General features: G+C 40.7%; 1 protein-coding gene across 1 annotated transcript in view; it reads right to left on the reverse strand.

Moving 5' to 3' along the window:
- The window catches only part of DOCK4 (dedicator of cytokinesis 4), a 392,180-nt gene that overhangs the window by 82,198 nt on the left and 286,685 nt on the right, over nt 1–23,297 (reverse strand). The window contains exon 31 of the mRNA XM_081957434.1: nt 12,712–12,860. Coding sequence (XP_081813560.1) covers nt 12,712–12,860 — 149 coding nt within the window. The remainder of the gene's footprint in view (nt 1–12,711; nt 12,861–23,297) is intronic.

A 23,297-nucleotide genomic window follows, 5' to 3' on the forward strand; every position in this document is an offset into this window, starting at 1 on the left:
GCCGGGTGCTTCTGTCTGGGCCTATCAAGGCCACCATGCAACCCTTGCACCTGGTCATCGGGGCTCATAAGGAAGCCATCCAGTTCTACGTTACCTCTGGCCTGCATTTCCCCTTGGTCTTGGGTTTGGCTTGGCTTTGGGTGCGCGACCCACAGATCTACTGGTCCCAGAACCTTGTCACCTTTCCAGCCTTGCAAGGTGTGGACCACACCCGTCATGTCTGTGCAGGCCAGCTGCTGAGTCCACCCAGGGTGTCCTTGCCTTCTGACATAGCAGATTTTGCAGATGTTTTCAGTGAACAAGAAGCAGACCAATTGCCACCGCACCGGCCATATGATTGTCCCATCGATTTGATTCCGGATGCGTTGCTCCCTGTGGGTCATTTGTATTCGATGTCAGACCTGGAGTTGGCCGCATTGTGGGACTTTTTGGACAAAAACCTAGCTCAGGGTTTTATCAGACCCTCGTCTTCGCCATTGTCTGCCCCGGTCTTGTTCGTCAAAAAGAAGACCGGAGATTTGAGACTCTGTTGTGACTATTGTAGGCTCAATACTATCACAGTGCGCAATCGATATCATCTGCCCCTTATTCCTGAACTGTTGGAGTGGCTCAGAGAGGCTAAGGTGTTCACCAAATTGGATCTCCATGGAGCCTACAATCTTGTCCAGATCCGACCTGGGGATGAATGGAAGACAGCATTCGGCACCAGGTACGAGCATTTTGAGTACACGGTCATGACTTTTGGGCTGACCAATGCCCCTTCCATCCTCCAACATTTTATGAATGACATCTTCCGGGATCTTTTGGACCAGTTTGTCGTCATTTATCTCGATGACATCTTGATTTACTCGTCCTCCTGGGAGAGCCATCGGCAGCACCTACGCCTGATCCTACAATGGCTCCGTGAGAATCGCTTCAGTGATGTGCAGTCAGGTGAGGCAAGTGAGGCACAGCCTCACCACTCTCATCATGAAAAGAAAAAAAATGTAAAAGGAAAAAGCTGAGCTAGTTGCTGCCTCACCATGGATGACTCTGCTTAACAGTTTAAAAACGCCTCTAAAAAGCGCCCTCTACTATGAGGCAGGAGAACTGCATGCCTTCTCTAGTCTAACTTTAGACGTTTTATGATCACCCGAGCAGAGTTAAGCAAGGGTTAAAAGCCTAAAAATTCCTGACGTAGCTGAGGCACACAGTTCTCCTGCCTCATAGTAGAGGGCACTTTTCAGAGGCTTTTTTTAACAGTTAAGCAGAGTCATCCATGGAAGCCAGGCAAAGAGCCATGCTGTAGCACACATACTTTCCCCCAGCCTCTTTCTTTTGGAAGGCTCGGATCGGCTCCCCTCCGGCTTCTCTGCCTCTCCTCTCACCCCAGCCTGCCAGCAGGAGGTTAGTGGGTGGGCTTTATTGTGTTCCAGGCATTTCCCACCCAGACAACAGGCTGCATTTGCAATGGTGGAGGTATTTGGGGAAGGCAGCAGGGGAATGGGGGTTGGGGGTGGCAGAGGAGCTGCTTTCAAGCCACTGGAAAAAATATCCAATCCAACTTTTGTGTGTGTTTTTTTGAGAGTGAGTGAGAGAGGGAAGGGGATAGGAGAGATAGTCCAATCCAACTTCTTCTTCTTTTTTTAAAAAAAGTTTTATTGGTTTTATAAAATTTTAAGGATAGGGGTAATGGATATGGGTACAAATTTTGACAGCTACATCGTGTAGGAAATGGTATTCCCCCCAAGTCTCATAACTTTTACAAAATGATAAACAAGATGTTACTGCTTAACTAAATTTAGTCCAATCCAACTTGTGTGTGTGTGTGTGTGTGTGTGTGTGTGTTTGAGAGAGGGGGAGGAAGGGAGAGAGGGACGAAGGAGGGGAAGGGAGAAGAAAAAGAAAATGAAAAAAGGAAACTTATTTCGCAAAGGAGAAAAACAAATGCTGTCTTTTTAAATCAGCACTGAGCATGCCTGGCTGTGGAATTCTGGGAGTTGAAGTCCACAAGTTTAAAAATATTTGAAACCCACCACTGTGTCAGTGCCTCACCAGCCATAAACCTCACCGCACGTCACTGAATCGCTTGTATGTGAAACTGGAGAAGTGCCAGTTTTGGCAGTCCACCATTGAGTTCCTGGGACATCATATCTCTCCCGAAGGCATTGCGATGGAGCTGGGCAAGGTGGAGTCTTTGTGTAGTTGGCAACCTCCTTGGAGAGTGAAGGATGTCCAGCAACTCCTCAGGTTTGCCAACTACTATCAGACCTTTATCCCCGGCTTTGCTTCCTTGACTGCGCCCCTCACTCAGCTCCTGCAGGAAAAAAATTCAGTTTCATTGGGGGGGGGGGGCTGAGCACCACGCGTTCCAGTCCTTGAAGCAGGCCTTAATGAAAGAGCCCATTTTGAAGCATCCTGACCCCCACCGTCCATTTGTAGTGGAGGCGGATGAATCCGATATCGCTCTGGGAGCTGTGTTACTTCAGGCTCACGCCTCTGGCGGTACCCTTTTCCCTTGCACTTATTACTTGCGGAAACTCAATTCTTCCAAGCACAATTATACCATTTGGGAGAAGGAGTTACTAGCCATTAAGGTGGGGTTTGAGGCTTGGAGACATCATCTAGAGGGAGCCAGGCATCACACAGAAGTCCCGATGGACCATAGGAATTTGGAATGTCTGAAGACCGTGCAGAAATTGAACCAGCGCCAGATCCGGTGGTCTCTTTTCTTTGCACGGTTCAATTTCCGCGTGACGAACATTCCCAGTGCGCACAACCAAAGGGCGGATGCCCTATCAAGGAAACCCAAGTATTCGTGTACCAAAGACCCAACTCCACCCTGGACAGTTTTGCCCGTAGAGTCCTTCTCCGCGGTTCACGAGCCTGTGGACTTATGGCCCCAGATACGGGAAGTGCAGTGGCATGACGATTGGGTGGAACAATGGAAGGCAGAGGTGGGGCCTGCCTCCCCATGGACATTCACCGATGAACTCTTGCGGTACCGAGACAGACTCTATGTGCCAGTGGGGCCTCTTCGGGGACTTATTTGATCCCAGTGCCACGATAATCCTGCGGCAGGGCACTTTGGCCTCTTCAAGACTTTGAACCTGGTTTCCCATACCTTCTCGTGGCCCCGATTGTGACATGACGTACAATCTTATGTCATATCTTGTGTACAGTGTCGGCAGGCCAAGTCAGCGATGGGGGCCCCTCCAGGGCTGCTCCAGCCATTGCCGACCCCGGAGAGACCATGGGGGGCCATTTCTATGGACTTCCTGACAGACTTGCCTCTGTCTTCTGGATTTACCATGGTGTTCGTGGTGGTAGACATGCTGACGAAGATGGCGCATTTTATCCCGTGTCGGAGATTACCAACAGCCTGCGTCACCCCCCGCATGTTTATCCAACATGTTTTCAGGCTGTACGGCCTACCTGACAGGGTTGTGTCAGACAGAGAAACGCAATTCACACCCCAGTTTTGGAAAGGGCTGATGACGGCCTTGGATGTCAAGATCTGCTTGTCCTCAGCGCACCATCCCGAAACTGACGGAGGGACGGAGAAAGTGATTGGGATCTTGAAGCAGTATCTGCGCTGTTTTGTGAACCAGCAGCAAAATGATTGGGCGGACTACCTGGCAATAGCGGAGTTTGCGTTCAATAACTCACAGCACACACCCACTCAGACGACGCCCTTCTTGGCCAATGTGGGGTATCATCCTTGGTTCTTTCCCCTCACACCCATCGACTCACCAGTCCCCACAGCTAAGGACTTCCTGATGGAACTACAGGCGGTCTATCAAGTGGTGAGGAGATATCTGGATAAAGCCAAGGAGGACTATAAGAGAGTCGTGGACAGATCTCGGTGTGTGACACCAGAGTTGACTGTGGGCGTTCGAGTGTGGCTGTCCACTAGACACCTTCCATCAAACCGGCCGGTCAAGAAGTTAGACCACTGTTACCTTGGCCCGTTTCCTATTGAAGCAGTCATCAATCCGGTCGCCTATTGCCTGACTTTACCACGTTTGTGACTTTCTGTGTATGGAATATTTTAAAATGGTTTCTTAGTTGTATGTGACAGATCCTTTTTTTAAAGTGTCTTAGACTATTTAAAAAAAGATTCTATCCCCAATACATTAAAATAAACAATTTTAAAATATTATATACTCAATACTTTTAAATGTATTGTGCATAGAATTTTTTAAAATAGTTTTATTGTAATTTTTTGTGTTAAAATGGTTTCCTTTTTAATTGTGTGTGGAATAGTTTGAAATGGTTAAAATCTAAAACATTGCTGGTGAAATAACAGTAACAGTATAACTTAAAATAGTTACAGTATAAGTTATTGCTGGTGGAATCATGGTAACAGTTTACCATGGCTGATACAATACCTTGCAGTATAGATTATTGCTGGTGCAATACTTAACAAAATATTTTTTTTATTTATAGAATTTTTTTTCCCAATTATTTATTGGGAATTTTTATTTTTTATGGTTTATAAATTGAAATTACTGCAATAAATGTTATTTATTTATTTGGAGTTTTTCCAAATGTTTTCTTTGTGATGCACTATGTTGCTTAAGTGTTCAGACCAGGTTTATGTGCCTCAAAGTGGGTGCTTTTCTATGGGCAGGCCAGGTTGGTGCAAGGCAGATTTAGTGTGTTTCACCCTCGTTGTTAGGTGGTTGATGGCTCTGTGAGCTTCCTGGCACTGTTCTTTATAATTTCCCACAATGTCTTGATAATTTTTATTCCACTGGCTTTGTCTTTCCTGTCCTTAGGGTTAGGGAAAAAAACAACTGGTTTCATTTGCAGTCTTTTTTTTGGGGGGGGGGGGGATAGTATTTTTTGGTTTTTTAAATATTTGTTTATACATTTTAGAGACCCTACCTTACATAATTGGTGTTTTCTTTCATACTTTTTTCTGTTTCCGTTAGCAATTGCTAATGCAAATCCCATGTGACAAAGTATTCAAAGCCTTCTTGATTTTAATTGTCAATTTATTTATTCCTGCACATTGTAATATTTATTCATTTTCATAACTCTGTTTTTCCACTGTTGTGCAAACACAATTCCAGCAGCTGCTAACATGTGTAATATTAAATATATATTGTACTCCCTTTCAAATAGCCAACAAAATATTTCTGGCTTTAATTCCATATCTTGCTTTACCATTGCTTCTAACCACTAACTTCTGAATAGCTACTTGCATATATTCTTGTTTTTTGGAACTGAGAACTAAATCTACCTATGACATTCATTCTTGAACTGAAGACTATATCTTTCCTGTTTCTCATCCTTCCTGAAAAGACTATACATTGTTGGTTCCCTTCTGTTACCTGAAGTCCTCAGCTTACAACCCTCAGTCCAATATTGTTTTATTTCTTTGGCAGGCAGTTAGTATTACTTAGCATAATGAAGAGGCAACAGAGTATGACTGCTTTCTTCTCCAAAAAACCAAGAGTTGAGGAATCAGCTGATCCAAAACAGGCACCACCAGCAGCGCCAGCACCACCAGCAGCGCCAGCACCAGCGCCAGCACCACCAGCAGCGCCAGCACCACCAGCACCACCAGCACCACCAGCACCACCAGCACCACCAGCACCACTAGCACCACCAGCACGACCACTACCACCAGTTGAGGTTGGCGAAAGCAGCAAGTCCATCGACTCCACTGTAGTTCCACAACTTCCTGATTGCTGGAATTTGCAGCAATACAGTAACTTCAAGGACAAGTATGATGGACTGGCAGTATCCAACAAGAAGCTGGGTTGTGAGTACTGTGCAAAACCCATGTTCTCGTTAGAGCAAGGTATTCATGTTTCCAAAGAGTGGAAACATTTCCAGGTGGCACCAGCAGGGAAAAGCAAGGATGTACAACAAGCATCACTCCGAAAAAATTAAGGGAACATTTTCAATCAAAAGCCCACCTTATTTGCATGGAGACCAGTAAGCAACGGGAGCAGGAAGCTTTTACCAAATCTGTGGATAAGTCAACTGAGAAACATTTATCCACTACTTGCACAATATTTACTACCGTTTACGATCTGGCGCAAAGATGTAATCCCTTCTCAGACATCGAAGCGCAAGTAAATTTGTTAAATACAGTTGGAGTGGATGTGGGAGTTGGCTTGCATTCACGGAGATCTGCAGTGAAAATCGTTGAATTCATTGCAAACCAAATCAAGACCACCGTGTTTTCAAGGATTATTGCAAATAATCAAAAGGTGTGTCTTTGATGAAGCCTCAACACTTTCAATGAGAGCAGTGCTGATAGTTTTCGTTAGAGTTTAGGATCCAGAGTGCCCAGCAACCATCTTCATTGAGCTTCTGGAATTACAGAGACAAGATGCAGAGACCATATATTCTGCAGCGATGGGAAGCTTGCATAGAGTTGGATTTACCACCGGATATCTACGCAAGAATTTAATCGCTTTCTGCTCCGATGGTGCCAACGTTATGCTTGGAAGAAAATCTGGAGTCAGCGCCAGAATAGCTCAAGAGTTCCCAAACATCATCATCTGGTACTGCCTGAACCACCGCCTGCAACTTGTGCTGGATGATGCAATAAGAGAAGTGAAGCAGATCAACCATTTATTTTTATTTTTATTTTTTATTTTTATTTTCTTCGAATTTCTAGACCGCCCCCTCTCCCGAAAAGGACTCGGGGCGGTGTACAGTCCACACAACAAACAATAAGTATCAAATACAAATATAAATACAGATATAAATACACATAAGGAGGAGGTTAAAAATTTAAAAAGAACTGTACGGAAGAATATAAATCTGGTTCTAAAAACCCTAAAATCAGTTAAATTTAAAACCGTACCCTATAAATAACCAGGTAAGAATATGTTTCCAGGAGGTAACAGTTGTCACAATTATAATTATGCCAGGCCAGCTAATCGAAACAGGTGAGTCTTCAATTTCTGTCGGAAGGAGCGGAAGTCTGTGGTGGTTCTGATATCGGGGGGGAGGTCATTCCAGAGGGTTGGGCCCATCACAAGATCTTCCTGGACAAAGTACACACCACCTTCCACAAATCCTGCAAGAGCCAGAATGAGCTCTTCCAAATCTCTGAACAATTGGGCATAGAAATTGTGAAGATTGGCAGAGTTCTGGGACCAAGATGGGCTGCCTGTAGTTTAAGGGCAACCATGGCTGTGTGGCGTGCTTATCCAGCGCTACATCAGTTTTTTCAGGGAAATGAAAGGTTCCCGGGCATGGCTTCCCGTTTTGAAAATTTAAACTTTTTGCAGGATTTGGCCCTGATGATCGACATCCTAAATGAGATTTCTCATCTGTCAGATGCTCTACAGGGAAGAGAGACAAATATCATCATGGCCCAAAAGTTAGTATTGCGGACAATCGATTCTTTTGAAGTGCTTAGACGGGGTAAGGGCAAATATGAAAACGAACTTGTGGAATTGCTAAAAACAGAAGCCTTCCAAAACATCAACTTAGCTCCAAATCACCGATTTGTTGCCCTTCCTCGTGGAATACTTTTGGAAAGCATCATCACCAATTTAAAGAAAAGGCTGATGGATTGCGACCATCTAAGAACAGGTAGCCTATTGCCAACAGCAAACAAATTGCACTTTATCACTTATCTGGAGCCAGATTACTGGCACATTGAAGATGTAGTCGTTCCATGGGCTGAGGCAGAGCAAGCATTGGATGCATTTGGCAATATTTTTAATCATAACATTAACATTAATGACTACAGAGATTTTTTGGAAAATGTAAAGAAAAATCCACAGAAGTACAAAATTCCTGGCAATATCCGGAAAGCTAGAGATATTGTCAGGACAATTGCTGTTAGTTCAGCAGAGGCGGAAAGGGGGTTCTCAAAAATGAACCTCATATGTTCGGAACAAAGAACACGCCTAACTGTACAAAACATAAGTAATCTGATGGTGATAAGTGTTGTTGGCATACCTGTTGACAGATGGGACCCAATTCCGACAGTGAAAGCTTGGCTCAGAGCGCACCACCACACAGCTGATGATCCACAAGTGAAGACGAAGAAAGCTGCAACAGAGGAATCTGGAAGCCTAAGAACACTATGGAGATATCAACAACCAGAAAAGCAATAACACAAGTAAGTCCTTGAGTGTATCTCTTTCATTGTGCTATTCTTATGTAAGGTGTAAGTGCAAGCAATTAAGGTCATGCTTTCTGTGTCTGTCTTTATGGAGGTATTTTGAGCAAAGTCCATTGAAAAGGTGGTGTGCAGAAGGCGGGCAAGCTGGTCATCTCTCCTCTGTAAGTAGCTGAGTTTATTGCTGGCTGTGCTGTGTTCATGTTTGAGATGGTGAAGTGCAAGCCCTTCATGCTTCCTGTGTCTGTCTTTATGCAGGTATTTTGGGCTTCTATTGAAAAGGTGGTGTGCAGAAGACGGGCAAGCTGGTCATCTCTCCTCTGTAAGTAGCTGAGTTTATTGCTGGCTGTGTGGTGTGGTCTGTGCTGTGTTCATGCTTGAGATGGTGAAGTGCAAGCCCTTCATGCTTTCTGTGTCTGTCTTTATGCAGGTTGTTGGAGCAAGGTGGTGCAGAAGACGCAAAAAAGGACAGTAATTTTCCTTTTTTATTATTTTGTGTGCTTGTTTCATCCTAATGCAGTGCATGCAATTAAGGTCTTGCTTTCTGTGTCTGTCTTTATGCAGGTTGTTGGAGCAAGGTGGTGCAGAAGACGCAAAAAAGGACAGTAATTTTCCTTTTTTATTATTTTGTGTGCTGGTTTCATCCTAATGCAGTGCATGCAATTAAGGTCTTGCTTTCTCTGTCTGTCTTTATGCAGGTTGTTGGAGCAAGGTGGTGCAGAAGACGCAAAAAAGGACAGTAATTTTCCTTTTCTATTATTTTGTGTGCTGGTTTCATCCCAATGACTGGCAATGAAAGAGTTCATTTCTGTGTGTTTTCTTTGTGCAGCCCATTCACTGGAGTCCGTGATACTGAACACTGGCAAGAACAGTCATCCTCCTTCTGTAAGTAGCTCTTTTATTGTTTTTGTACTTATTTTAATCTTATTGTAGTTCATCCATTGGGGCAAAGAATTCAGTGACATCATCTTGACCACTCCCACCAGGTCACATGGTCGACAAGCCACTCCCACCAGGTCACATGGTCGGCAAGCCACTCCCACCAGGTCACATGGTCGGCAAGCCACTCCCACCAGGTCACATGGTCGGCAAGCCACTCCCACCAGGTCACATGGTCGGCAAGCCACTCCCACAAAGGAGGCCACACCCACAGAGTAGGTTCCAAAAAAAATTGAAACCCACCACTGGTATGTATGTATGTATGTATGTATCCAAGTAGTTTAAATTTATTAGAGGTAATCAGCCAATATAGCAGACAGATGAGTAAGATAAGAGGGTTAAGAATAGTGAAATGCAAATGAAATATAATAAAAGGGGAAACAATATAAGGTGAGCTATATCGATTGGCAATTGCTATTAGAAAGAACAGGAAGCTCCTGTTCGTATTGTATTGTGTAAATGTGGTGTACATCTAAGTTTTGTGTGTGTGTATTTTACATGTTTGTAAATAAAAAAATTTAAAAAAAGAAAAAGAAAAAGAAAGAAAAAGAAAGATAAGTCAAAACAGATGTGTATTTGTTAGGACACTACTTGCTGAAACTTTCACAAACTCAGAGACAACTTATGAATGACCCAATTATTACCTTTGAAATATCAGGAACTATAAGAAAAATGAAAACAGGTAAAGCTCTTGGAACCAGACGGGCTTACAAGTCAATATTATAAATGTTTTGAAGACAAACTTCTTAAGCCATTAAAGTATATAATGAATGATATTTTACAGGTGGGAAGGATACTCCCCAACCTGGAAAGAAGCTAATGTTGTGTTGCTCCTGAAGGAGGGTCAGAATGTCATGATGATAAAGAATTATACACTGATTTCACTACTAAATAAGGATTATAATTTGGCAGAAAGATTTAAAAAAGTTTCATAGGTATATATTCATGATGAGCAGTCTGGATTTCTGCCAAAAAGACAGTTAAGGAATAATGAGAGAACTGCCTTGAATATTATAGAATACCTACAATATCATAATGAACAACAGGCAGCTTTAATATTCTTAGATGCAGAGAAGGCCTTTGACAACTGAAATTGGGCCTTTATATTTAAAGTCCTGAAAGTAATGGATTTTGGTGGGAATTTTATCCAAGGGTTCAAAGCTGTTTATACATCACAGCAAGCAAAAATTGTTATTAATGATGACTTAACTAACGCATGCAGAATCTGAAAGGGTACAAGATAAGGATGTCCTTTGCCTCCTTTGCTGTTTATCCTGGTGTTGGAAGTTTTGAATAGAGATATCAGGCAAGATGAGAAAATAAGAGGTATAAATATTAAGAAGGAAGTTTATAAGCTGAGGGCTTTTGCTGATGACTTGGTAATATTTCTGCAAGACCCAAAAAACAACATAGAATATTTATTGATAAAATTAAAGGAGTTTCGGTCTTTAGCAGGTTTCAAAATAAATAAGCAGAAAACATCAATGCTGATTAAGAATATGACCGCACAGGATGGGATGTATTGATTAAAAAGTCTGGTTTTACAGTTGAGAAAAAAGTGAAAGTTTTGGGGGTTATGTTAACAAACACAAATACAAAACTGTTCCAAAACAATTATGTACCTCTCTGGAATGAAATTACAAAAACTCTATTAAGATGGGATAAATTGCAGTTATCACTATTGGGCAGAATCTCTGTAATTAAGATGAATGTCTTACCAAAGATGCTTTTTTGTTTCAGATATCTGTTCAGATATTCCATTTAAACAATGGCAGAGAGATATCTCAAAGTTATATGGCAAGGGGGGGGGAAACCAAGAATTAGATACAGACTACAGCAAGATGCTAAGGAAAGAGGGGGTCTGGGTCTACCAGATTTGAAATTATATTTTGAGGCCTGCTGTTTGGTCTGGTTAAAAGAATGGGTGAGCCTACAGAATTAAAAACCTACTGGTCTTAGAAGGCCATGAATTAAGATTTGGGTGGCATGGTTACCCATGGTATGATAAAGTAAATATTGACTTCAACAATCATTTGGTCAGACTTGCTATTTTGGGAGTTTGGAATAAATATAAAACATGGTTTTCCACGAAGGTGCTCCTTTGGGTTTCCCCACAGGAAGCTTTTTAAAGAAAAGAAATGGTAATGAGGCCAAACTGGTAGACATGGTAAAATAATATTTTTTAACTTAAGGGGCCCTACCCTCAAATCTAAGGAGGAGCTAGAATCAGAAGGTCATGTTTGTCATCGTTTTACACATTTACAACTGACAAAATATTTAAATTAGATAAAAAGAATCATGAGTTTAACTTTGTTAAAAATGAATTGGAAACTACTGTGTGATATTGATGAACATATTATTGCTAAAGTCTATAAAGTGTTATTGAATTTAAATCTGAAAATGAACAAGTAAAACACTGTATGATTCAGTGGGCGAGGAATTTTGGATATAATGTAATTCTTGAAGAGTGAGAGAATATGTGGAATAAAGATTTAAAGTTTACATTAAACTATAATCTAAAAGAAAATTTCTATAAGATGATGTATCGTTGGTATTTAACTCCAGATAAATTGTCAAGAATGTATAAAGGCACTTCAAATGAATATTGGAAATGTAAATGAAAAGAAGGGACTTTTCATCATTTATGATGGACAGGTGATAAAGCAAAGAAATATTGAAGTAGGAATACTATCTTAATACAAAAAATTCTGAAAGTGAATATAAAAAGAAAACCAGAGACTTTTCTTGTGGGTTTAATGAAACAAGACTGGGGAAAAATTTGGAACTCTGATGTTATATATGTTGAAGGCAGCAAGACTACTTTACACACAGAAATGGAAGGTCACCTGGATCCCCACAATGGATGAATGGCTGCAAAAACTGATGGAGTTAGAAGAGATGGCTAAATTGACTGTTTGATTGAAGGGGGAAAAAAACCACAAATACCTTTATTTCTACTTGGAAACTGTTTCTTGAGGTGGAAAAAAATGAAACTTTGGTTTTGAGTTTTACTAATTAGATAGATTTGTTGTTATTGAAATGTCTAGTTTATAATATTATTATTAAAAAGTAAAAAGTTGAGGGTGGATTTTAATGCCTTATTTTACTCTACCAAAGGAGTTGGAAGCCAATGCCTTTTTCCTCATTTTCCTTTGCTTTTCCCCACTATCCACTTCCCTTTTTCCTTCCCTAATTTCCCTAATATTTCTTTTGTATTCTCTTTATATGTCATATTATACATTAATAAAAAATGATATTAAAAAACAAAAACAAAAAAACAAAAAAAAGCCAACTACAGCCAAAAAAGTCATAAAATTGGATGGGTCACATGATGATCCTTTTAATGACTGGCACAAGTTACATTCATAGCTTAAATACTACATGTAAAATGAATTTAGGGGAGGGCAAACATTTATAAAATTCACATTTTGTAAAACCCCATAAATCTAGTGCTGGTAGTAAATTGTGTGTTTGATTATCCTAAATAACTTTATCCATTTGTCAAGTTCACACACTTTTTTTCCCCTTTTACCATTTGTAAAACTAGCATATACTAACTCAGGAGAATAATTGATTAGATTATAATTTTAATTGAAAAAAGTAAATAAGCATAACATGATGATATACTGTTGCCTAAGAATGATTAACTTGAAAAATTAATTTATCTTCCCCTAATGAATTGACAAAAATACCTGTTTAAAGTTGCCACTACGTTTTTGCTCCCAGTCCATCATATCATGAAAAATAGGAATTACAACATTCCGCAGATCAGGCTGAGGTATCAATGTCACTTCTAAGAAAGGGCCAATCAGTGCTGGGATGAAGTGGATTTTGTGTTCTCCTAAAAGGTAAGAAGATACATTCAGTGGAACTAGTCCCAAGAACAAAATACTAGAGGAAAAAACCCTGTAGTTTAATGAAGATTTATGTTTGAAATTAGTCCAATTTCAAGAATGCACAGCCTGTTTTGCTCAGTAGTTTTTCCAATACAGTTTTTTTCTATAAATAAAGAAATATAAAGCAAATAAATAAATAGAAAATATGCAAATTTGCTCAATTTACATAATTACAATAGAAAATGAAAAGTAAAGATTATTCTGTCCATATAATTTCTAGTACTTTTTGAAATTTCAACTGAACACATTGCATTAATGTGAAATCTAACTACCTAACACCATCCGTTCCCCAGAATGCATTTCTATTCACTTTGGGGAACATATTTTATAGTTTCAGTAATACTAATCTACTGGTAATATTAAACAAATATCACCAATCAAGTAATTCCTATAGATCTAAAACTATGTAAATAACACCAATTTATTCATTTCTTCATTCATAGTACACCAGTGGTGGGTTACGACCGGTATGCCCCGATACGGGCATACCGGTGCCTGTCAAGAGCACCAGGTACCATTCCGGTACAGTGCTCTGGAGGGCCCACCCACTCACCCACGCTCTTTACCGGTATTTGTGGTTTTCGGGGCTTCTGCACACGGAGCATACGGTGCCTGCGCGACGTTCCGCCAAGCAGCTGGAGTGTCGCAGAGGCGTCGCAGAGCATCGTGGGTGGTAAGTACACATGCGCACGCTGCGCGCATTCATGTGGTGGAAACCAGGCCCCGTTGCACTGTACTGGTTGCAATGGGATCTGGAACCCACCACTGTAATACACCTATACCATCATATCCTGATATCTATACATACATAACACAATACCAGTCTACCTTCATTCAGATCTATTACACTTCTTCTTTCTTTTAGTTTTACAAACAGGCAAAATATCTATTTTTCTTTCTTTCATTTCATTCATTAATGCATATATACTCCTCATATACTTTACATGCCATGGATGCCAATACATGATACATGATAATTAATATCGACCCCCACCTCCCACTACAAAGTTTTCATGCAATACTTGTTATAACAAGTGTAAAAAGTATAGTATTAAGGTATGTTATTAAAGAAAAAACATGCTTGGTTACCAGCCTTTATTATACTCACTCAATATGCCACATTCCCAGGTAAGTACACAATACCAATCAGTTTTGGCACATTTTGGCCACTATGCCTTAAGAATCACTAAAGCCCAGTTTTTGTAGGAGAGAGACTGTCCAAGCCAGGGGAAGGATTCAAAGGAGGGATTAGTTTAGAGTCTTTAAATAGGCACAAGAGGGTGAAGTCCAACCTTCTTTGAATGCTGTTGAACTTTATCTAGTTTCACCTAGGCATAAAATATCAGTCTGATGAGATTTCTGTATATAGGCTTGAGCAATAAAATGGCTAATTAAACTCTTCACATGTGAGTCTAGCCATTTACACCTGACCATTTAATGCCAAACTACTGACACTATTGCTTATAAGCTAGTATTTCTAATTCAAAGGCTGCCTTGCCCACATCCCATGTAAGGATTCCTCTCCTAATTTAAGAAAGTGAAAACTCTTGAAATGGAGTAATTCAAAAGGAACCTTTTATTAAAAAGAATAGAAACCATTAAATTCAAAGCAACATCTGAATTCCCTTAGGCAATGCAAGTAGAATTAAAGCAGCAGAGACCCCTCCCATTAGTTAGAATGCAGATTTTAGCCAATACACAAGTGTGAAGATGTTTCCTTTATCAACTGCCCTGAGAGCCAAATAAACATACATTCCCATGGCTATCTTCCATTAGACATTAAAGTGAAACATCCCACATGGCCATCATAAACATTCCGCAAAAGGTGAGGGGATCTCAAGGCACTTCGGGGCCAGGAAACCAGTTGTAAAATATCAGTTGTCACAAGCACTGCTAATAAATTGACTCCAAGGCTCCCCTTCTCCCAATTGAATGGCAGTATCACTTTTAGGGATCTGACATGCTGCCTTCCTTAGAAAAAGAAGAGTTCCACCCGTGAAAAGATAGAAAGAAAAATTCCATCATAGTATTTTAACAAGGTTTGTCAGGGTATTGGGAGTGAAATTTTTTCAACAAGATAGGGGCCCTAACATGGTGTTTAGCTACCCATTCATTTTGGGATGAAGGTAGATGCTTCCAAACAATTAAGTATTGGGTTTTCCCCCTGTGGATCCTAGAGTCAAGGATTTCCTTAATTTTAAAGTGTTGTTCACCTTCTATTATGATGGGAACAGGTGGTGTTAGGTGCAGGTGGTCTGAGTGGTGAGATTACTTCTCGTTTGAGTAAACTAATGTGAAATACTGGGTGGACTTGCCTGAATGTCTTTGGAAGGAGTAGTTCTACTGTTATTGGGTTGATGACGCTAGTGATAGGGAAAGGTCCAATGAAATTATTTCGATGGCTGCAATGACTTCAGGAATTTTGTAGATAAATGTACTCTACCTCCAACATGGGAAGGTTTGGGTTCCACTCTTTTCTTGTCAGCTTGAATTTTAAAAGCCACTCTAGCTTCCTCTAAAGCTAATCTAACTACTGGCCATGTGTCTCGTAAAGTGTCTATCCATTCCTTAAGCGAGGGGAAAGTGGGTTCTTCTGTGGGTAGTTCAGGTATGGGCTGAAATCCCGGCCTGTTGATACTCTAAAAGGGGTAAAACCAGTGCTTGAGTGTACAGCGTTATTGAATGCCACATCTGCAAAAGGTCAAAGTTCAGTCCAGTTATCCTGTTGAAAATTAGTAAAACATCTTAGATATTGTTCTAGGACCAAGTTAAGTTTTTCAGTTTGACCATTAGTCACAACGAGTTCAACCCAGGGGTGATGCCAAGTATATTTAAAAATGCCCTCCAAAATTTTTTTAAAAATAATTTTATTGGTTTTTACAAATATTTATAGGAAGGGGGTAGATAGGTATACAAATTTTTGACAGCTACATCATGCAAAAGGTAGAAATCCCCCCAAATCTCACAACTTTTACAGAAAAAAAATTAAAGATCAAAAATTAAAAGATAAACAATGGCAGCTTTTTGTTTTACATTATATCAACAATATATTTAATCATCTTATATGTCACTTCCAACAATTACATTATAACAACAATTACAATAATATTTCAAACTTATTTTTGTGACCTGAGTGTTCTTGATGTTGCTTCCTCCCCCTTGTCCTCTGGCAGAGCCATGGCCCCTCCCTCCTTCATATCTTGTGTACTGTCCCCTGTTCCATCTAGAAAGGCAATGTGTTTTTAATGAAGGCCTCTGCCTCCACAACTGTGTTGATTCTAATTCTATTGCCCTCCCAAAAAATCAACATTCCTTCTGGCAATAGCCATCTGAACCAAACTCCTTTATCATATAATTTCTTTGATAAAGAGGAATATTTCTTCCTCTTATCTCTTACCTTCTTCGGAATTTGTTTAAGAATGGCTATTTCTTTGTCTTTATATTTTAATGGTCCCCCCCTCTGAGCTGCTAAGACTTCATCTCTTGTAGTCTTTCTAAGAAATTTAACATGTACTTCCCTTGGAACGTTGTCTGTTCTAGCATATGCTGAATTGATCCTATAAATCAAATTAATATCCCACCATAGCTGTTGTTTGTCTCTTTTAATGTATTCTGATAAAATTGTGGTCATAATCTCCTTAAGGTCTTCATTTTCTGTCTCTGGTAAGTTTTGAAATCTAAGAAAAAAAGACATTCTTTCAAATTCCACCTTTATCATATGATTTTCAAATTCTCTATTCCCCTTCTGGACTGTCTTAACCTCCTCCCTCAACCCAGTCGTGTCTTCCTCAGTTTCTCTGAGCTGTTCATTTAAATCTGCCAACTGTCTTTTCAGTTCGTCCTGTCCCTTCAAAATAGTTTGAAACATTTGGGCAACAGATAAATCCTTTGAACTCTCTTCAGTTGTTTTAGGTTGTAGAAATGAAGCCATTTGTGTCTGTTGTGTAATCAGACTAGACGTAGAAGATGTCGGGGCTGAAGATGCCTTACCAGGCGGTGGCTTTCTAGGTCCTATAGTAGGTTCAGAGATAGCTATAAGTCTTATGCAAAAGAAATGGCATCTGTGGAATGCACAGCTGGGAGAGATCGTGGAGGCAAACAAGCCAGAAGTGAAAGTTAATCCTCCTGTACAGCTGCAAGCCAGAGGATAAGAGTCAAATCCAAATCCAAGGGGACCACATAAGAAGAGAGGTTCCAGGAGATCTCCAGGGTGTAAAATAATATAAAGCCAGAGATTCTTTCAAAGGGGAAACTTCATTCGTAAAAGCAAAGAAGAAGGAGGAAGTTGGCCATCTTGGCTCCGCCTTCACAAGGGACCAGGGAGCAACATGTCCAAAGTTTTCATAAGGTAGTTTATAAAAAACAACTCAGCAATCATCCCTTGCAATTGTAGCAAAAATCATTCTCCCATTGTTAGAGGAAGTGAAAGTTAGCTTTTAACTCTCTCTCTCTCCTCCGAGAGAGAGAGAGAGATCTTCCAAGTCCCGCTTTTTCCGAGGGGGTGGTGGAAAATCCCCCCTCCAATCTTAACACTTCAAAAGATTGAATCCACAATTTGGAGAAGCTGTTGTTCATCAGTTAAATAGATTTACAGGAGATTGAGGGAAACTTCTCACCTCACCGCTCTTCAGCTGTAACATCTAATTGATTCTTTCCTTCTGGAATCCGATCAGCGAAGGCGCACAGCGACAGCAGAAAACGCCGCCATGCACCCCCCATGCTCCCCGGCTCCTGGGGCGAGGCTGGAAACCCCCCTGCAGCTGCCGCCTATCCAGGGGGTCCCAACAAGCCGCCCTATGGCAGGGAGCCCCTCCAGGGCCCCCTGTGCTCCTAAAAGAAGCCCACCGAAGAGACGAGCAGCGGACGCGCACATCTGTCACCTTCAGGGGCCAGAAGTCATCTCCAAAAATGCCCTCCAAAATTTTGAGGTGAATTGGACCCCTCTGTCGGAGATGATTCTCTGTGGGGCTCCATGAAGACGATAAATGTGTATCAGGAATAACTTGGCTAGATGTTTGGCAGTGGGATCATTTGGCAAAGTATAAAATGTGCCTGTTCTGAAAACAGGTCTGTTACGACCCAAATGACCGTATTCCCTGCACTTTCTGGTAGTTCTACAATAAAGTCCATAGCAATCTCTTTCCAGGGTGCTGAAGGTTCAGCTACCTTCTGTAAAAGTCCTGGGATTTTCCCTTGATGTCTTTTAGCTGCCGCACAAATACATAGCTATGTCCTTTTTTAGTGATGGGCACCAAAATTGTCTTTTAATTAGGTGTAAAGTTTTTACAAAATCAAAGTGTCCAGCTAATTTAGAGTTGTGGCACCTTGCCCTTATGCACAATCTTTGGCTAGCTGGAACATACAACTTCCCTCCCACCCAAGCTAAGTTATCTTTCATCAGGCAGCTGGATTTGTGGCTCAAAAACCATTCATTATTAGCTAAAACTTGTTTAAATGTTTGGGTGGTGTCATTGTCCATCAATGTTTCTTGTTTTGCCAGGGATATGGTGATTTCTTTAGCAGATAGCTGATTGTTTTGTATCATGGGTTTGATTACATCTGGCTTCGTACTATTGTACTGCGGTTTTCTGGATAGTGCATCTGCCAGAAAACCTTTGCCCCCCAGGATATATCTGAGCGTAAATTCAAACCATTTAAAGTACTGAGCCCATTGTACTTGTTTTGGGGAGAGTTTCCTTAGGTTCTTTAAGGCTTCTAAATTTTTATGATCCATCCAGACTTTAAAAGGGATCTTACTCCCCTCTAGGAAATGCCTCCAGGTTAAAAGTGCCCACCAAACTACATAAGCTTCTTTCTCTCAAACGACCCACCTTTGCTCAGTTTCATTCAATTTTTTGGATGTGTAAGCACATGGTTGAAATTAGTCTTGCTCATTTTTCTGAAGCAGGACTGCGCCTATTGCTACATCACTGGCATCTGCTTGTATGACTAATGGTTTCTCTGTGCCTGGGTGCTTTAGAATTGGCTCTGCTGAAAACAGCCGTTTAAGTTTTTCAAATGCAGCTTGGCATTCCATTGTCCAATTCAAAGGCTGCTTCGGTTTTGGGTTACCCTTCCCCTTTGTTTTTAAAAGCTTGGTGATGGGGAAAGCAAACTTAGTGAAAGCGGAGATAAACTGGCAGTAAAAGTTGGCGAATCCCAGGAAGCTTTGAAACTGTTTACGTGTTCTGGGTGGATCCCAATCAAGTACTGCCTGCGCTTTTAAAGGATCTATTTCTATGCCCTGGTGTGAAATGCGGTACCCTAAATAATCAATTTTTTTCTTGGTGGAATTCACATTTATAGAGTTTAGCATAAAGTTTGGCAGAGCGGAGTTTGTTCAGAACAGCCTGGACTAGTTTTACATGTCCTGCTTTGGTCTCTGTCTATAGTAAAATGTCATCTAAATAGACCAAAACTCCCTTATACAAATGCTCATGTAGCACTTTGTTTATTAATTGCATAAACACTGCAGGGGCCCCTTGTAGCCCAAATGGGAGTACTTTGAATTGGTAGCATCCAAGAGGGGTATTAAATGTCATTTTCCATTCGTCTCCCACTTTAATTCTCATATGGTAGCAAGCCTCCCTTAAATCCAGCTTTAAAAATTTTCCCCTTTAGCTAGGCGTGCTATCTTTCATGAGCGGGAGGGGTACATGTTCTCCACTGATCGTATTTAAGTTTCTAAAATCTACACAGAGACGTTTAGAGCCATCTTTTTTTTCTCTAAATAACGGGCTGCAATTTTTGGTCGGGCTTGCTCAATGAAACCCCTTGCTAGATTTTCTCAATGAATCCTGTCAGTTCTTCAAGCTCGCTCAGGGACATGCTATACTTCTTGGGTTTAGGGAGTTTGGCACAGGGTAGGATTTCTATCGCATAATCAGTGGAGGGGCAGGAAGCTCATCAGAGACTATATTTGCTAAAAACCTCAGCCAAGTCTTTGTATTCTTTGGGTATGCCCTGGGTTGGCATAGTGTAATCAGGCATTGCTGTTTCTTGGTTCTCTGCCCCCTCAGTTTCTTTGTGTAGATTGTCAGCAAAAGTCACATGCATCTGAACTTTTATGGTGCCTTGCTTCCAATTAATTTTGGGGTTCCATTTTTTCAGCCATGCAAGGCCCAAAACTAGTGGCCATTCCATGCCAGGCGCTGCTATAAATGTATGGATTTCTTTGTGGCTCCCAATGCCTATCTGTAGAGGCTCAGTGGCAAAAGAAGCTAGCTGCCCCCTGCTATTGGCCCATCTAGTTGGCAAAAAGCTATGGGGCTTTTCAGCTTCCTTACTCAATTTTCTTACCAGGATTGGGCTGATCAAACAGCTGATGCATCCCGAGTCCACTAAAGCGGATTTTTTTTAATTCTTAAAATTTTCATAAGTTTTACAATTATTACTCCACTTACCCTTCCCTCTTCCCCCATCCCTACCCCTCTTCCCTCCCTCCCTCCCCCCGACCTCCCAGAGCAAAATAGAGGGTATAAACATTTAACAACCATACGCTAACATAAGCTAACTAATTTTAACATGTTACTATTCTTGTGCTTTAACTCCCCCTTTATTAAACTAGCTTTGAATAAATTGTAGCATTCCTTATGCCTTCATTCATAAGCTAACTGAAATTTTTTAGTCCGGTATTTGTTTTGAATATAGTCAATCCACCTTCTCCAGTCCAGCTTGTACTTCTCATCTGAATGGTCCTTCAGATACGCTGAAATTTTGGCCATCTCTGCTAAGTTTACTACTTTTAACTTCCATTCTTGGATAGTGGGCAACTCTTCCTTCTTCCAATATTGCGCCAACAACAATCTTGCTGCTGTCATTAGGTTCAAAATCAAATTAGTCTCTATAACAGTACAATCTGAAACTATACCTAACAAAAACAACTCCGGTGTGAACTTTATCCTCTTTTTCAAAATATTTTGAATAACCCACCATATTTTTATCCAAAATGCTTTAACTTTTTTACAAGTCCACCAAATATGGTAATACGTGACACCAACACAGTCACATCTCCAACATTTAGATTGTAGATTCGGATACATACAGGCTAGCCTTTTTGGATCTAAATGACATCTGTACAGCATCTTGTAAAAATTGTCTCTCAAGTTCTGAGCTTGTGTAAATTTTACATTTGTTACCCAAATCTCTTCCCATGTTTCCATCACTATTGGTTCTTCAAAATTTTGTGACCATTTTATCATACAATCTTTAATTAATTCTGTTTCTGAGTCTATTTCTATCAATACATTATACAACCTTTTTATGTGCATTTGACCCTGTTCCCTAATTTGTTTTATCAAATTATCCTCATTTTGGATAATACCAGATTTCTGATCTTTTTTCCATCTAGCCTGTAACTGACCATACTGAAACCAGGTTTGAATTACCCTTTCGTCTCTTAATGCATTCAAAGATTTTAACAGTGGTACATCTCTATCCATACTAAGAAATTCTGCATATGTAGTTACATCTTGTTTTTGTTCTATACTTATGTTCTCTATAGCGTGTTTGGGCACCCCCCACATAGGTATCTTGTCATTTAGCCTATATTGATATTTTTTCCAGACACGCAGTAAAGCATTCCTTAAAATATGACTTTTAAAAATCTTGTCGGCCTTCTTGTCATATATTAGATAAGCATGCCAGCCGTATATCAGATCATAACCCTCAATATTCAATATTCTATCCTCTGTTAGGTTAATCCAATCGCTAATTGTTTTTTTTTTAAACGAAGTTTTATTGGTTTTTTTATATTTTACAAAGAGAAAAGGTAAGGGAAAAGTTACAAATTTTGGCAACTACGAAATGCGGTAGGTGCACCCCCCCTCCAAACTCATAGTATACATTTGCATAAGATTCAATATTAAGTAATAACATATAGTCAGTGTGGTAAATTCAATTGGTAATTTCGATCAGTTTATATCAAGTGACTTTTCTTACTCATTTGTGTGATCTGAGCTTTCTTGATGTCGCCCCATCTCCCCCCGCTGGCAGAGCTCCGGCCCCTCCCGTGTCTTGTATGTCTGTTGAGGAGTCTTCTGGTTTTTCTAGGAGTAGTTTGTTTTTCTCCATAAAGGCCTACGCCTCTATGGGTGTATTAATTCTAACTCTTGTCTCCTCCCAGAATATTAACATACCTTCAGGCATCAACCATCTAAACCACACCCCCTTCTGGTATAATTTATTCGCCAATTGCGAATATTGTTTTCTTTTCCCCCTCACTTTCTTGGGGATCTGTTTCAGGATGGTTATCTCCTTATCTTTGTATGTCAAGGCTTGCCCCCTTTGCGCATTCAGAATTTCATCTCTTGTGCTTTTCCTAAGAAATTTAATGTGTACCTCCCTGGGAACATTGTGTGTTCTAGCATAAGCTGAGTTCACTCTATAAGCCAGGTCTATTTCCCACCCCATCTGTTGTTTTTCCTTCTGAGTATACTCAGCTAAAATGTTTGTCATGATGTCCCTTATATTTTCATCATCTGTCTCCATCACATTTTGGAATCTAAGATAAAAAGACATTCTCTCAAACTCTATTTTCATTTGTTGGGTGTCAAGTTCTTTGTTTCCCTTCTGCACACCCTCTATCCCCCCCCCCTCATCTCAGCCGCCCCATCCTCCAAAAGATCCAGTCTCTGTGAGTTCTTATTAATTTTATCCTGGTTCTCTTTAATTTCTTCTTTCATCTCCTTCAGTTGTCTCTTTATTTCCTCTTGTCCCTGTAGAATTTGCTGAAACATTTGCTGAAACTCCAAGTCCGTAGATTTAGGTTGCTTTAAGGCTGTTAACGTTGATTATGTACTAGGACTGGAGGTTGCAGATGTCGGGGCAGAGGCAGCAAAGCCTGACTTTCCAGGAGGTGGTCTTTTAGATGCCATTGTTTATAAAGTAAAGAGTCCAGTCAATATAGAGAAGGATCAGTCAGAAGGGTAGAACAGCCAGGAGAGTCCAGCAGACAGAGGGTCCAGGCAGAGGAGAGTTTTCTCTAATCACCCTGGCAGAAGAGCAAAAGTTTTTCACTCCAGGGAGTTCAAAAGCAATCAATCAACAAGAGATTTGTCTGAGTAGCACGGAGACAAAGACTGGAAGCCTGAAGTTTTGAAGGTGGAGTCAGATTTCACATTTCATGAAGACAACGGAAGTGTGCCATCTTGCCATGCCAGCTTCGGGTTTCGAGGCAACAAATAAAGTTTTCAAAGTTCAAAATTCCCAAAGCTTCCAGATCATCATTATGTTATAAGTTTGAGTCCAAAAGTCCACTTAGTAAGGGCGTGACATCATTGGTTGGCTCTCCCCCTCCTCCTTCCCTTGGGGCTAAGAGCACAATTGTTTCCAGCCGCCTGTCCGAGGGGGGGGGGAAATCCCCCTCCCTCCAGCCGCGTCTC

This window comes from Natrix helvetica (assembly GCF_964273705.1).
Source record: "Natrix helvetica genome assembly, chromosome: 6".
NCBI lineage: Eukaryota > Metazoa > Chordata > Lepidosauria > Squamata > Natricidae > Natrix > Natrix helvetica.